The sequence below is a fragment of the Phascolarctos cinereus genome, unplaced genomic scaffold (assembly GCF_003287225.1).
Source record: "Phascolarctos cinereus isolate Bilbo 61053 unplaced genomic scaffold, phaCin_HiC Scaffold_2;HRSCAF=192, whole genome shotgun sequence".
NCBI lineage: Eukaryota > Metazoa > Chordata > Mammalia > Diprotodontia > Phascolarctidae > Phascolarctos > Phascolarctos cinereus.
In genome coordinates, this window is record NW_027555625.1 from 309,506,176 (window position 1) to 309,520,264 (window position 14,089).

The 14,089-nt window shown below is 40.0% G+C and overlaps 1 protein-coding gene across 1 annotated transcript in view; it reads left to right on the top strand.

Annotated features, from left to right (window-relative positions):
- The window catches only part of ASTN2 (astrotactin 2), a 1,115,013-nt gene that overhangs the window by 722,195 nt on the left and 378,729 nt on the right, over nt 1-14,089 (top strand). Inside the window, 2 exon segments of the mRNA XM_020990605.2 lie at nt 397-501; nt 5,844-6,023. Coding sequence (XP_020846264.1) covers nt 397-501; nt 5,844-6,023 — 285 coding nt within the window.

The following is a 14,089-nucleotide window of genomic DNA, read 5'->3' on the forward strand; positions in this document are numbered from 1 at the left end:
ATACAGAGTTAGACTTCTCTCTAGTTGGCTTTGTGATGCTGGATGAGTCACTTCACTTCTCCGTGCCTCAGCATCCCCATCTATAAAATGAGGTCAGACTTATTGACTTCTAAAGTCCCTTCCAGCTCTGCTAGTCTATATTCTAATAACCTGTACTCTAGGATTCTTGCAGGCTCTAGCACTCCATGTTCTAAGGCTTCTTCTAGATTTTAAAATCTATGTTTTAAGGCCCCCCTCATTTCTGACAATTTGTGTTCTAAGTTCCCTCCAAAATTAAGCATTTTATGTTCTAAAGTCTCTTCCAACTCTAGGATCTCACTTCCCTGTGATTAAAACCTATGCAGGTATGATTGATTTTTTTTTCTAATTCTGTGATCTTTTGCTTTCCTCCCCTAGGGGACATCCGGTATGATGAGGCAATGGGCTATCCCATGGTTCAGCAGTGGCGAGTCCGTAGTAACCTCTACCGTGTGAAACTCAGTACCATCACTCTCTCTGCAGGTGAGGGCCTCCAACCAACAGAGAATAGCCATCCTCCTCTAGTCCATATAGGTCCTTGATCTTTTTGATTGAATGAATATCTTGTCTCTCTTAGTTTCATAGTCAAATACAGCAGTCCTTGGAGGAAACATACAGACATACACACACACACACACACTCTCTCTCTCTCTCTCTCTCTCTCTCTCTCTCTCTCACACACACACACACACACACACACACACACACACACACACTTTCACCTTTCTGTAAAAGGTAGAAACTTATTATACTGCTATACCAAACTACACCAACTCATGCCATATCATATCATACCAAACATACCACTGTAACACAACAAGCATTTATTAAGTACTACTGTTTGTTTTATACACTGGACGGGGTAAAATTTATATATGACATGATAGCTACCCTTAAGGAGCTTACAGTCTAATTGGAGGATAACACCAATATTGACAATTATAATTTACAATATTATATAATAACTTCATTATGGAAATGCAAATAAAATGTTATAGCACATGTGAGTGGGGTGGCCATTTGAGAAAGTGGCATTCAAATTGGGTTTCAAAGGATGAATGTGAACTCAAAAGATAGAGGGGGGGATATAATTCCAGATAGATATAATTTCATATACTTATATGAAATATGTATATGTGTATATATGTGTGTGTATGTATAAATATGTCTGTAAGCAAAGGCAGTGGGGAATGAGAATGGTGTATGTTCTGAGGGCAAAATAGTCCAGTTTGTTGGGGATATCAAGTACATGAAAGTGGGGAAGATAAGCCTGTAAAAGTAGGGTATCCTCTGATTGTGGTGGGCCCTAAATGCCAGGCAGAGGAGTCTGAGCTTTACTCACAGGTACATGGGAGCATTGCCCCAATCTGTACAAAGGTGGGCACATGTGCCTTCTTGTGATAGGCAGCTTTGGATTATGTTGTCCAACCAAGAAAATTAATTCAGGCAGTTAATCACCAATAGGTCCATCAATTCTCTGAGCTTATGAGAAGACAAAAATAAGTGTAAATTCATAGTCTCTAATCTGTTACACTCCAGTTGGAGAGACAAGGCATACATGTACAGAAGAGGTACAGGTTAAAATCATGTTTAAGATTTCATGATTCAGATAACAAGAGCTCCAAGTCATGAGAGGAAGAGAGATTAATGTTACGTAAAGTCTTCTGAATTGTCATAGTGGGTCCCCTGAGAGTGCCAGGCTAATTTCTTGCCTTGCCCATTTTCTATATAGAAACTGCACTTGCAACATTTCTTTCCACTGAAATGTTTTCGACATAGGGCAGAAGTTCTTAACCCTTTTCATGTCATAGACCCCTTTGTTAGTCTGCTAAAGCCTATGAACTCCTCAGGGGGAAAAAAAAAGCTATTTTAAATAATTAAAGGAAACAACCAATTTCAGCTTGATGTTAGTGAAAATAAAGATGCATTTTTCCCCAACCAAGTTCACAGACAAGTAGTCTACAGACCCTAAATTAAGAACTCCTGAAATAGCAAGACATATGCCATATTGCCAATAGGTGTAAAAGAAAACTAGGCTTTGGGATACTTCATTGTCCTATCCACAGTTTGGCAATTTACTTCCTAGTTGAGCAAATCCCCATGTTCCTCAGTCATACTTGCTACTGTGTTTTTAGAATGGATAGTTTCATCCATTGATGGTTGTAAAATATTCTGCCTCATCAGCTGAAAAGTGATGTATTATGAATCAGCATTATTGCTCTTAATTCTTAACACAATCAATAATCTTTTTAACATAGCCATATTAATTACTTAATGATGTGAATGAATTGATATGATGTCAGTTGACAGAGAGGGCTGTGTATTAATTAAGTGTCCTTTCCCTATGATGGGTGTTTTACTTCTCCCTGTATCCCAACTCTCCCTCAATCTAAGCTTGGAAATTATATTGCTCCATTTCTGTTAGAGTCATACAGGCACAACTTGCTTTAATTAATTAATAGTTTGGTCCCTGAAAAAGTGCTGTGTAAATCAAATATTTGTAAATTGAATCTTATGCAAAATGCATGAAGGGAGCTTGGTATTTAATGAAAAGCTTCAGTGTGGCCTTTTCTATTTATTTCAAGGCTATTTAATTTCACTGGCATATTATGCTCACTGACAATGACCACAACCCATCAACACCTTAGTAGATGGTCTCTGTAAGATGCTGTGAGTGAAAAAAGTCATTACAAAGAGTCTAAACCTCTCTGAACTTATCTAAGCTGATTCCACCTCTGGGCCAAAACTAAACATCTTTCCAGTTTGGTAGAAACTGCCAGTAACTCATCACCTCCCTGCTGGTCTGTTGTAATAGCCTTAAAATTGCTGTCCTTTCTTCTTGTCTTTCCCCACTCTGATCAATCCTCCACTCCTCTGTCAAACTGACCTTCCTGCAGTGTAGATCTGTCCACGTCATCCCTCTGCTCAACGAACTCAAGTGAGTCCCTATCACTTCTAGGATTAAATATAAACTTTTTGGTTTGGCATTTCAAAGCCTTCACAACTTAAGTTCTTTCTTACTTCTCTAATCTTCTCACACTTAACTCCTCTCCCCACAATCTGTAGTCCAGCTACACTAGCCAAATTGCTGTTCTTCACTCAAGACACTCCATCTACTGACTTGGTGCCTTGAGCTGGCTGGCTCCCATGCTTGGAATGGTTTCCTTCCTCAGTTCCACCTCAAAACTTGCCTGGCTTCCTTCAAGATTCCCCTCAAATTCCACCTTCTGTAAGAGGTCTTTTGCTATGCCTCTATTGCTAATGCCTTCCCATGTTGACTGACTGACATAGCCTTTGAAAACTCAACATTACTTCTGTACCAGGAATATTTTTTAAAATTATTCATTCAATGTAGACATTGTATAGACTCTACATAAGGCACCATGTTGGATGTTATGGGGCATGCAAAAGATACGATCCCTGATGTCAAAAAGTTTACATTTTAATTGGGGAGACAAGATAGATGTACATTTAATTCAATTCAGTTTAATTTAACAGGCATTTATTAAGTACCATACTATGTGATAGGTACTGTGTTAAGTGCTGAAGATATAAAGACAAAAAAAGAAATGTCCCTGGCTTCAGGGAACTTATAGTCTATTGGTAAGGGGAAAAAAAACTTGTACACAAATAAGTACATAGAAAATACATTCAGAATAAGTAATTTGAGGGGGTAGGAATCAGGGAAAGCCTTTTGTGGGATGTAACACCTGAAGGATACTGGAGGCAGATCTAAAAAGGGAAAGCGTAATGGACATCGGCACAGCCTATGCTAAATCACAGGGACAGGAAATGAAATGTCTTATATGGGAATCAGCAGCTTGGTATAGGAATAGGAAATAGGTTAGCTTGGCAAAGTGTGAGGGGAAGTAATATATAATCAGCTTGGAAAGAGAGGTTGGGGCCAGATTGGGAAATGCTTCAAATGCCAAACCGAGGAGTTTGTTTTCTATCCTAGAGGAAATATGATTCTTGTGCAGGGGAGGGACATTAAATCTGGTGCTGAAGCGTTATGATATAAGACAACATTACCAAAGAAATCACAAGGCAATATATGATTAAGTAGTAAGTAGATGATACAGAAACTGAATTTTATAAGTTCAATGGGGGAGATTTCTTGTGGGTAGAAAAGGCTTCCTTTATTTTTAAAGGTGAATTGCTGGTTTTATTTTTATTTTATATCACATTCATTTCCTTATATGTTTCTTCCCCCCTTCTTTTCATCCTTCAATGACATCCCTAACCAGCAAATCTTCCTTTGTAACAACAATTAAAAAAAAAGGTTTACGCAAAACAACATCAGCTGTGTTTGAAAGTGTATGCAACATACCACATTCATAGATGCCTCCCTTCCTACCCCACCCAAACCCCACCCCAGTCCCTTCAATGAGAAAAGGAAAGAAGTGTATTTCCTTATTTCTTTTTTAGGGTCAAGCTTGGTCATCATAATTATACAAGGCTGAATTCCACATCTTTGTTGGTTTTTAAATAACAAAAATTTGGTAATGCTTCCAGAAAGATCTGGGGCTTGAGATCGACCTTGATTGATAAGGACAGGATGTAGGAAGAGGGGGAATTTCAGTCAGGTCTTGAGCAAGAGGAAGGGAGATTAGAAAGCACAACACATACAGTGAATGCTTCACCTTTCACTGGAGCCTGAGACTATAAGTTGCAGAGACAACTTATATGTGGACCTGAATTGATTGAGGAAATTTCTTCATGCAGGTGCTCCCTATACCAATGAAATCATCTGTATCCTCCTATAGCCAGAACAGAGCACTCTTATTTTTTGATCACTAGGAAGAAAGATTAGTACCTTATTGCAGAGAACCTCAACAACCACTGTAACACATAAGGATTATATTCTGTCGGCAGTGAGGAGACATTGAAGGTTTGGGACCAAAGATGATGTGATGAAAGTGACATTTGAGGACGTTTTCTCTTGCACTGATCCACTGATCATAGGATTTATTTGAAGAGGAAGAGACCCATTTGAGAGTTGTTGCAGTATCTAGGTAAGGAGAGGTAGCATAGCACAATACATAGAGTGTTACGTCTGGGGTCAAGAAGATATGAGTTCACATCTAATTTGTGACAATAGCTGTGACCATAGAGAAATCAGTTAGTTTCCTACCTGTAAAATGGGAGCAATAATACCTGTAGTACCTACCCTACAAGGTTAGTTTAAATAAGAGGAGGTATATACAAGAGGAAGAGAGGAAGTTACATAGCGTTTTGAAAATCTTAAATCATCATGTAAATATCAGTCAGAAGGCATTATAGCACAGTAAAGGGTGATCCTTGGAGTCAGTAACACTTTAACTTTGATGTATACTAGCTATAAGATCTTAGGTAAGTCACTTAACTTTCCTGTGCCCTAAGTCAGTCTCAAAATTATAAGTCACAGAAGAGTTTCCAATCTGAATTGCTAAGGGAATCTCCTCACCAGGAGTTCACTATACTAGTGAAAGTATAGGTAAGGTCTTAGCACAGTGCCTGTCCCATAGGAGGTGCTTAATAAGTGTCTGTTGATTGACGTATGGACCAAAAAAATGACAATATTTGTATTGTTGTTGCTGTTGCTTTGGGTGACAGCACTGGATATGGAGAGGAGAACATGGATGCTGAAAACATTCCCAAGGAAGGATCAATAGGCTTTGATGAATTATTGGATGTTGGGGATGCAGGAGACAGATATGACTGAGGTTTTGTACTTGGTTGACTGAGAGGATGAGGATAATGCTCACAGCAGCCTTCCTTCTGACATTTCATTGGTCTGATAGCTCTAACCTGGTTGCCTCTTGTGTGCTCACCTCCTTGTCCAGGGTTCACCAACATCCTGAAGATTCTCGACAAAGAGAGCAGCCGGGAGGAGCTACTGTCCTTTATCCAGCATTATGGCTCACACTACATCGCAGAAGCCTTGTATGGCTCTGAGCTCACCTGCATCATCCACTTCCCCAGCAAGAAAGTCCAACAGCAGCTATGGCTCCAGTATCAGAAAGGTAAGGTGAGCGCTGAACATGTGTCAGGGCCCAGGAAAAGGGAATCCAGTTTCCTGCTTGTTTTGGCCTTCGTGCTGTCTCCTATCCCATTGGCCCAGTTAGTTAACTCAGTTTGGGGAAATGTGACCCCAAAAAAGATTAGAGAAAGGGGAAGATTTTGGAGCCTGCCTGGCTTAGTGGAAAGAACAGTAGAGTCACTGCTTTCTCATCTGTGTGACCTCAACTAAGTAACTTCCCCTCTCCAGAGCTCAGTTTTCTCATCTTTACAACAAGGGGCTTAGAATAGGTGATCATTTAGGTGCCTTCTAGTATTGTTCAATTCATCCGTTTTATTTTGATATGTTTGTGCATAGGTACTATGCTTTCCAACTATTTTCTAGTCCTTGTCCAACAACTGATTAAACTGTCTAACCTTGGGAAGCACACTTTAATCTCTCTGGGGCTGTTTCCTCATCTCTAAAAGGAAGGGCTTAGTCTAGAAATTTTTAACAATTTTAACATGCTATGAGTTCTGTCTCAGGCTCCCCAGGAAGGAGAAATCTAGTCCTAACACCTTTGCAGCTTTGATCTTCTCTAATGTATGTGTACTGCTCTGCTATCTCATGGTTTTAAGTGGATGTGGGGGCAGAATGGGTTTCACTGATACCTTTCCCCTCCTAATTCTATTCTACACACACACACACACACACACACACCCCTCTAAGTTCCCCAAAAAAAGAACTGTTATGATTTCATCATCTTAAAAGAAAGGGACAACAAACCTGAAATTTTACCTTTAGAATCTCCTTATATTTCTCTCGATCCCCTTTCCCAGGGGTATGTCACAAGATTCTAGGAAGCATCCTGGTACAGTGGAAAACATGTTGGATTTGTAGTCAGAGGGAAGAGTTCAAATCTTGGATCTGTTACCTATTCCCTATGTGACCAAGTCATCCAATCCTTGTTTATATCTGTCTACAAAATGAAGAGGTTGAAGGAGACCGTTGCCAAAGTCCCTTCCAGAACTAAATCAGTGGTGATCTCCTTTCCTGAGGTGCTGGTAAAATTGATTATTCACCTAGACTGGGAGTCAGGAGATATGGCTTCTAGGCCTGGCTCTACTGTTAGCCCAGTGTGTGACTGTGGGCAAGTTACTTAACCCCCAAGACATCATCTGGAAAAAAGAGAGCTTAATATATACCCTGCCTCCTTCCCAGAATAAGATCAACCAGTCAATATTTATTAAGTGCCTACCATGTATGGGGATACAATTAAAAAGACTGAAATCCATTTCCCATGAATTTACATTCCATTGTGGGAGATGAAAAAAATTTTATATGTGTGTGTGTGTGTGTGTGTGTGTGTATAAGAATATATGTATATGGCTAAAATATATAAAGTTAATAAATACAAATAAACAGAAAGTAGTGAAATACAAGGTAGTTTGGGAGGAAGGACACCAGCATTTAAGGGGATAAAGAAAGTCTTCTCACCAGCAATGGTGCTTGAGTTGCACCTTAAAGGAAGAGAGGGGCTCCATATGAGGTAAAGGTAAGGAGGGAGTGCCTTCCAGGGATGGGGAGGCCAGTGTAAAAGCATGGAAACAAGAGATTCAATGTCTTATGTGAGGAACAGAGGGAAAGATTGTTTGGTAGGATTTCAGAGTATAACAGTCTTGAAAGATAGGTTGTAACTAGGTTCTATAGGGCTTTAAAAGATAAATAGAGGAGTTTGATATTTTACGCAAGAGGCATTGGGAAGCCACCAGACTTGCTTAAGTAGAAGAATCACAGGGTCAGATCTGTGTTTCAGGGAAACTACTTTGCATGCAGGGTATAGTTTGGACTGGAGTGGTGAGAGAATTGAGGCAGATGAGATAAATTATGGGAAGGCACATTGGAAAAGTTATTTTATACTAATGAATTTAATACTGATTCAGTCAGTCAGTCAATAAACCAACTATGTGTCAGGCACTGTGCTAAGCACTCAGGATACAGAAAGAGGCAAAAGTTAGTCCCTACCCTCAAGGAGATCACAATTTAATAGGTAAAGCAGCTGTTTATTGGCATGGTGGAAAAAATGCCAGATTCAGAATCAAGAGAGACCTGGATTAAAGTCTTAACTGACATTGTATGACTCTGGGCAAATTACTTTGTCTCTCTGTGCCTTTATCTGTAGGATGGGTATAATAATTAGCATTTCTGCTTTACAGGGTTATTTATGAGAAAAATGTTTTCTAAGTCTTGAAGCACTAGAGATATATGAATTGTCATTATCAACTCTAAGGAGAGGTCCTCTGTGGCATATGGGAGCCAGGGGAGGATTATAAATAACAACCCCCTTAGAGTTGGCCTAGCTTGACTCACCCTAACACTGTACTGCAAAACCCCATACTTTTACCCTCTCCCCCTATACACACCAAGCCACCCACAATTCAGACTCAGAATTGACCCTTGGAAACAGATACTACCTGATATCATATTCTCCCCATACTCAAGGTCAGTGGAGCTCCCTTCTTTCCCTCTCCCCTGCCACCCCATCCTGCATCCCTGAAAGCTGTGGGTGACTTGGAGAGGTTTATAGAAGTGTGACACATAATTGAGCTGTCTGGGAATAGCTTCGTTTTATAGCTGTGACAATGACAGTCTTTAAAGAAGTGTATTAAATCAATAGAAGACTCATTGAGCTACACTATAAATAACGAGACACATCATTAAACAGGGCAATAAACTTCAGGACTTTGAAGTAATACAATTAGGTTATGTTTATAAAAACTATGGTATCACTGTAGCCATCCAGGAGCTTATTTATCTCGTTCCTGTTCAGGGCTGAGACATTTCTTAGATTTTTTCCTCCTCCTCTTTAGCTACCTTAAGCTTCTTGACTGTGCTTCTAATCACACTGCTGCCTCCAACTCTCTCCTTCTCCCTACTCCCCCCACCCACACACACACATACATAGTCATTCTTAGAAGGATCTTAATTTGGGAAGGTAAGTCCTGAATATATGATATCACTTTGAGTAGAATCAGTTTGGCTGAGTAGAGTAGAAAGAACATTGGGCAATGAATCAGGAGACCTGGCACTTCCCTGTGTGACCTTGGGCAAATGTCCTCTCTGGACCTTAGTTTCCTACTCTGTAATGGGGTCACAAAGGGTTGGACATGACTAAAAACAACTGAAAAACAACAACAGCTAGAAAAGAGATTGGAAATATTCTCTCTTCGTGACCCCATTTGGGGTTTTCTTGGCAGAGATACTAGAGTGGTTTGCCATTTACTTCTCACTCATTTTACAGATGAGGAAACCGAGGCAAACAGGGTTAACTGACTTGCCCAGGGTCACACAGCTAGTAAATGTCTGAGGCCAGATTTGGACTCAGGAAGATGAGTCTTCCTGTTTCTAAACCTAGTGCTCTATCCAGTGTGCCACATAGTTCTTGGATGTCTATGAATCTATGAAGACAAATTCTGATCCATATAGTAGTATACATTAATGGGTACCTGTCAGTCTTCCTCTGCCTTGTTGAAATTGTCCCCTTCTCCCTGTCACTAATGAGTGACATATCACCATTACAGATTCAACCCTTTGAATAAACACTGTCCTCTTTCTTAGCTACTCTTTTAAAATACAAATCCCCCCGGAAGGAGTAGTATATGAAAGACCCAAACCATCAGTATGTATGAGATTATCAGATGATTTCCTCTGGGGTGGGTAGCCATGGTACGTGAAGAGCTTCTGTCATCTGGGAGCACAGGAGAAAAATTGTACTGACTGCACAACTTTGCTTGACTGTGTATGCTGTCCCCATTAGCAATTATGGAATAGAAAGAACACAGAATTTAGGGTTAAAACTTGAGTTTTAATTCCTTACCTAAGTAAGTTAGCAAACCCCTCTAGGGTTCATTTTTCTTATCTGTAAAATGATGAGGTTGGATTAAATGATCTTTAAGGTCCCTTCCAACTCTGAATCCCTTAATCTTGTTGATACTGAGTCCCCAAAAAGGTTTCTTTCTGTTGATCTCATTCCACTCAGTACATCCAAGTTTCAACTGCTGACTCATGAAAACCACAGCACTGACCTACCTTAAAATCCCCACAGTGATATAATTGGGGCGTACCTATCAGAAGGACATAAAGAGTTCTTTCTTTTGCCCTTCTGTACCCTATATTCACTGTTAGTGGTGGATGAGGCTGAATACGTTCAAATTGACCAACTGTTTAGGTATTCTGAAGTTTCAGCTTTTTTTTTTCTTGGAGAAAGCAATTATCAAGACTTTTCCAGTGGAGGAATGTTCCAGTATCTTTGTTCTGCCAGGTGTCTGCAAAAGATCTTATTACTACTTTTGAAAAGGCTTAAGAAGAGAAAAGAGAAGAAAGACAGGGGGGGAAAGAAACGGGGACAAGGAACAAGAGAGAAGCAAAGAAAAGGCAGATGGGAACAGAGAGGGGCAAAGAAGAGACACAGAGATAACGCTAGAGATAGAGACAGAGATAGAGAGAAACATTCATGTATGTGGGTATGCCCATCTTTTCCAAAAACTGTAGAGAACTGAGTACTTCATAATTTCTTTGCAGAGCATTCTACTGCTGCATTCTGTCATACTATTGAGCCTCCAGCCAGAAAATCAGCTGCATATCCTTACAGATAAATGTCTGTCTCCACTTTTAAAAAAGTATTTTATCTCTCTTATAATTTCCCAAGTCTGTCCCAGGGAATGAATTCCTGCATTTCCATTTGAATTGCAATGAAGTTTTCAATGAGGGCTGGAATTTTCACCAACCAGGGTTGATGGACTTAGGGCTGTTTGTAAGTCAGCACTGGGACAGAAGCAAAGGAGAGGATGAAACATCATCTTCCTTTCAAGGAGAGACATTGACCTTGAGAAACTTCCCAGGAGCTCCTGCTGCAAGATCAGTGAATCAGACTTAGAAAGGGTTTAAGGTCTGGAACCCCTAAAGGGTTTTGCTAGCAAGGGTCATTTCTGATTAACCAAAATTTAAGCTGCTAGGGGCAAACCAGGAAGTCTTTTGAAAATAAAGCTTCAGATTGTGGTCAAGGAAGGGATGCAAATGATTCTACACTGCTATTTTAGGAATCATTCATTCATTTAATAAACATTTATTAAGTGCCTATGCCATGCAAAATACTTTGATAGGTCCTGAGGGAGAAGATGGAGGAAATTATGAAGATTAGATAAGACGATCATGATAGCAAAGGATTCTGAGCAGGAAGAGATAGTGGAGATCACCTAATTCAACCCCGTCTTATTATAGATGAAGAATCCAAGACCCTGGGGAAGTTAAGGGACCTCATCATCATCTTCATCACCATAATAATTAATATTTATAGAGATCTTTAGATACAAACAATGTTATAGGTATTATCTCCTTGGTTCATTAGAACAGACCTGGGGCATTAGATAGTACATGTATTATTACTCCATGTAAAACAAGGAGTTTTATAACTGAGGAAAGAGACTCAGAAAAGTACAATGACTTGTCTGATATCAGCTAGTTAGTAAATGACAGGTCTCAGATTTGGACTTCTGACTTCCAGTCCTTCCAATCTTGCAGCTTCCCTCAGGGAATTTACTGTGGAGTTGAGGGATAAGGCACAAACACAGATGCCTTTTGTTGAGGATCTGGGGGCAACTAATGGTTGATTAAGACAGGATCGATAGGTACAGCCAGTCAACTTCCTCAGCAACAGGAAAAGACAGTACAAGATGTAGTTAATTAAGCATACACACTCCCACAGGACTGCCATTTCTCCTAGATAAAAATACAAAAATATATATATTCTCAATTATAGATTATGCCCATCTGCAGCAGAACTTCCAGTCCATTCCTCATAAATCTTAATGAAGAACAACAACAGAGAGCTCTTTTTTCAGGGGTTCTTAACCTAGGATCTATGAAATTATTTAGACAGATGGAAATTAATGGGGAGAGAGAGAGAGAGGCAAACTGTATTTCAATATAATTGTTTTCCTTTATGATCCTGTGTATTTTACTCTAAGCTTTCAAAAACATTCTAAAAAGGGGTCCAGGTTGTCAAAGGGGTCCAGAACACAGACACACACACAGATACAGACACAGACACAGACACATACACACCTTAAGATCTACTTTAGGTGATGGCTTCAACCTAATGTCTATTTTCCTTTCTGATTCTGACTTTGGCCTCTTTTGACTTGAAAGGTCTAAGGAAATCTAATGTGTGAAATTAGGGCTTCCAATGTTTGTAAGGGGCAGTGGGAGGGAAGCAGACATCATACGCCCACTGATCACCCAATTCAATCTGTTCCCCCACAACTTGGCCTGGAATTTATTGTTTCATGTGGTCTCTGGGTTTTTTGTTTTGTTTTGTTTTCTTTTGTTTTCCACAATTTCTTAGACGCATATATCTCTTTTCTCTCTGTGTTACATATTTTTGATGTAGTAGACCTGGGTCAGTAAGAATGAGTGGGAAAGAAAGAACAAAAGATAAGAAAACCAAGTAATAACCTTACATGTAGCAATAACAGTTTAAACTTAAGTTGTCTGAAAAAATAGGCTGCAAAGGCTGTGTTGGCATATGTGAAATATATGCAAATTATATGCAGATACATGCATGGTATTGGTATTTCTACACATCTTACACACCTGCATGTGGCAGAGTAAGAATTTTTCCAAATCAAGGTCTCATCCTTTGCAAAGTTTAGTCATCTTGATAACCTTTTGAAGACCTTTGTGCTGTGTTATCATTATAATCACAGAGCCCAAACCAAACATGTCAGGGCTGTAGTTATTTTCACAGGATCATAGAATCTCAGAGTTTACAAAGGAGTTCAGAAGATATAGAGGCAGTTGAATGGGAGTCCTATAACACACCAATAAATGGTTATACGGCCTTGAAAGCCTCTGCATGTACACTTCCAGTGATGAAGAACTCACTCTCTCACTATCCACTTCAGGACATCTCACATGGTTTACAGAATTATGGAATTTCAGAGTTAGGAGGGGTCTCAGAAATAATCTAGTCTAATCCATACCCTCAAAAGGATCCCTATTACACAGCTGACAAGAATCATCTAGCCCAGGGGTGGGGAACCTGGGGCCTCAAGGCCACATGTGGCCCTCTAGGTCACATGACTGAATCCAAACTTCACAGAACAAGTCCCCTTAATAAAAGGATTTATTCTGTAAAACTTGGACTCAGTCAAAAGGCCACACCCAAGGACCTAGAAGGCCCCATATGGCCTTGAGATTCCCCACCCCTGATCTAGCCTCTGCGTGAAGACCTCAAATGAAGGAAAATTCACTTTCTAAGGCAGAACCTTTTGCTTCTGGAAAGCTCTAATTGTTTAGAAGCCAAAATTTGTTTATAACGTTCACTCATTGCCCCTAGTTCTGCCTCATCCTAGGACCAAACAGAATAAGATTAAACCCTCTTCCATGCAGCAACTATCATGTCTCCCTGGGCCTTCGCTTTTTTAGGATAAACATCTCCCTACCCAGTTCCTTCAGAACGCCCAGGTTCTCACAGTCTGTGTTTTTGAATCACCTCATGATTTTGATTATCTTCTTGAATGGGCTCCAGCTCACCAACATCCTTCCTATAACATGTGGCCTCTAGAACTAAGCACTTTACTCCAGGTGTAGTCTGATCAAAGAAAATCAGAATAGTGTGTGTGTGCACGTGCACACGCGCGCACACACACACACAACACATACACACACACACACACACATATATACTTGCCTAAAAGACTACTTATGGAGAACTCACATAGGGCAAGCATTCACATGGCGGTCAGAAGAAGCGATCCAAGGACACTCTTAATGTTTGTCTTAAGAACTTTGAAATTGATTGTGTGACATGGGAGACACTGGCACAGGACCTCCCAGCATGGTGTGCCCTCATCAGAGAAGGTGCTGTGCTGTATGGGCAAAGCAGAACTGAAGTAGCTTAAAAGAAATGTGAGATGCACAAATTTAGAGAATCTACCCCAAATGTTCACATGGAGTATTTGTGCCTGACCTGTGGTCCAACATTCCGAACTCGTATTGGTCTGATCAGCTACAGTCGATAAATTTTAACTT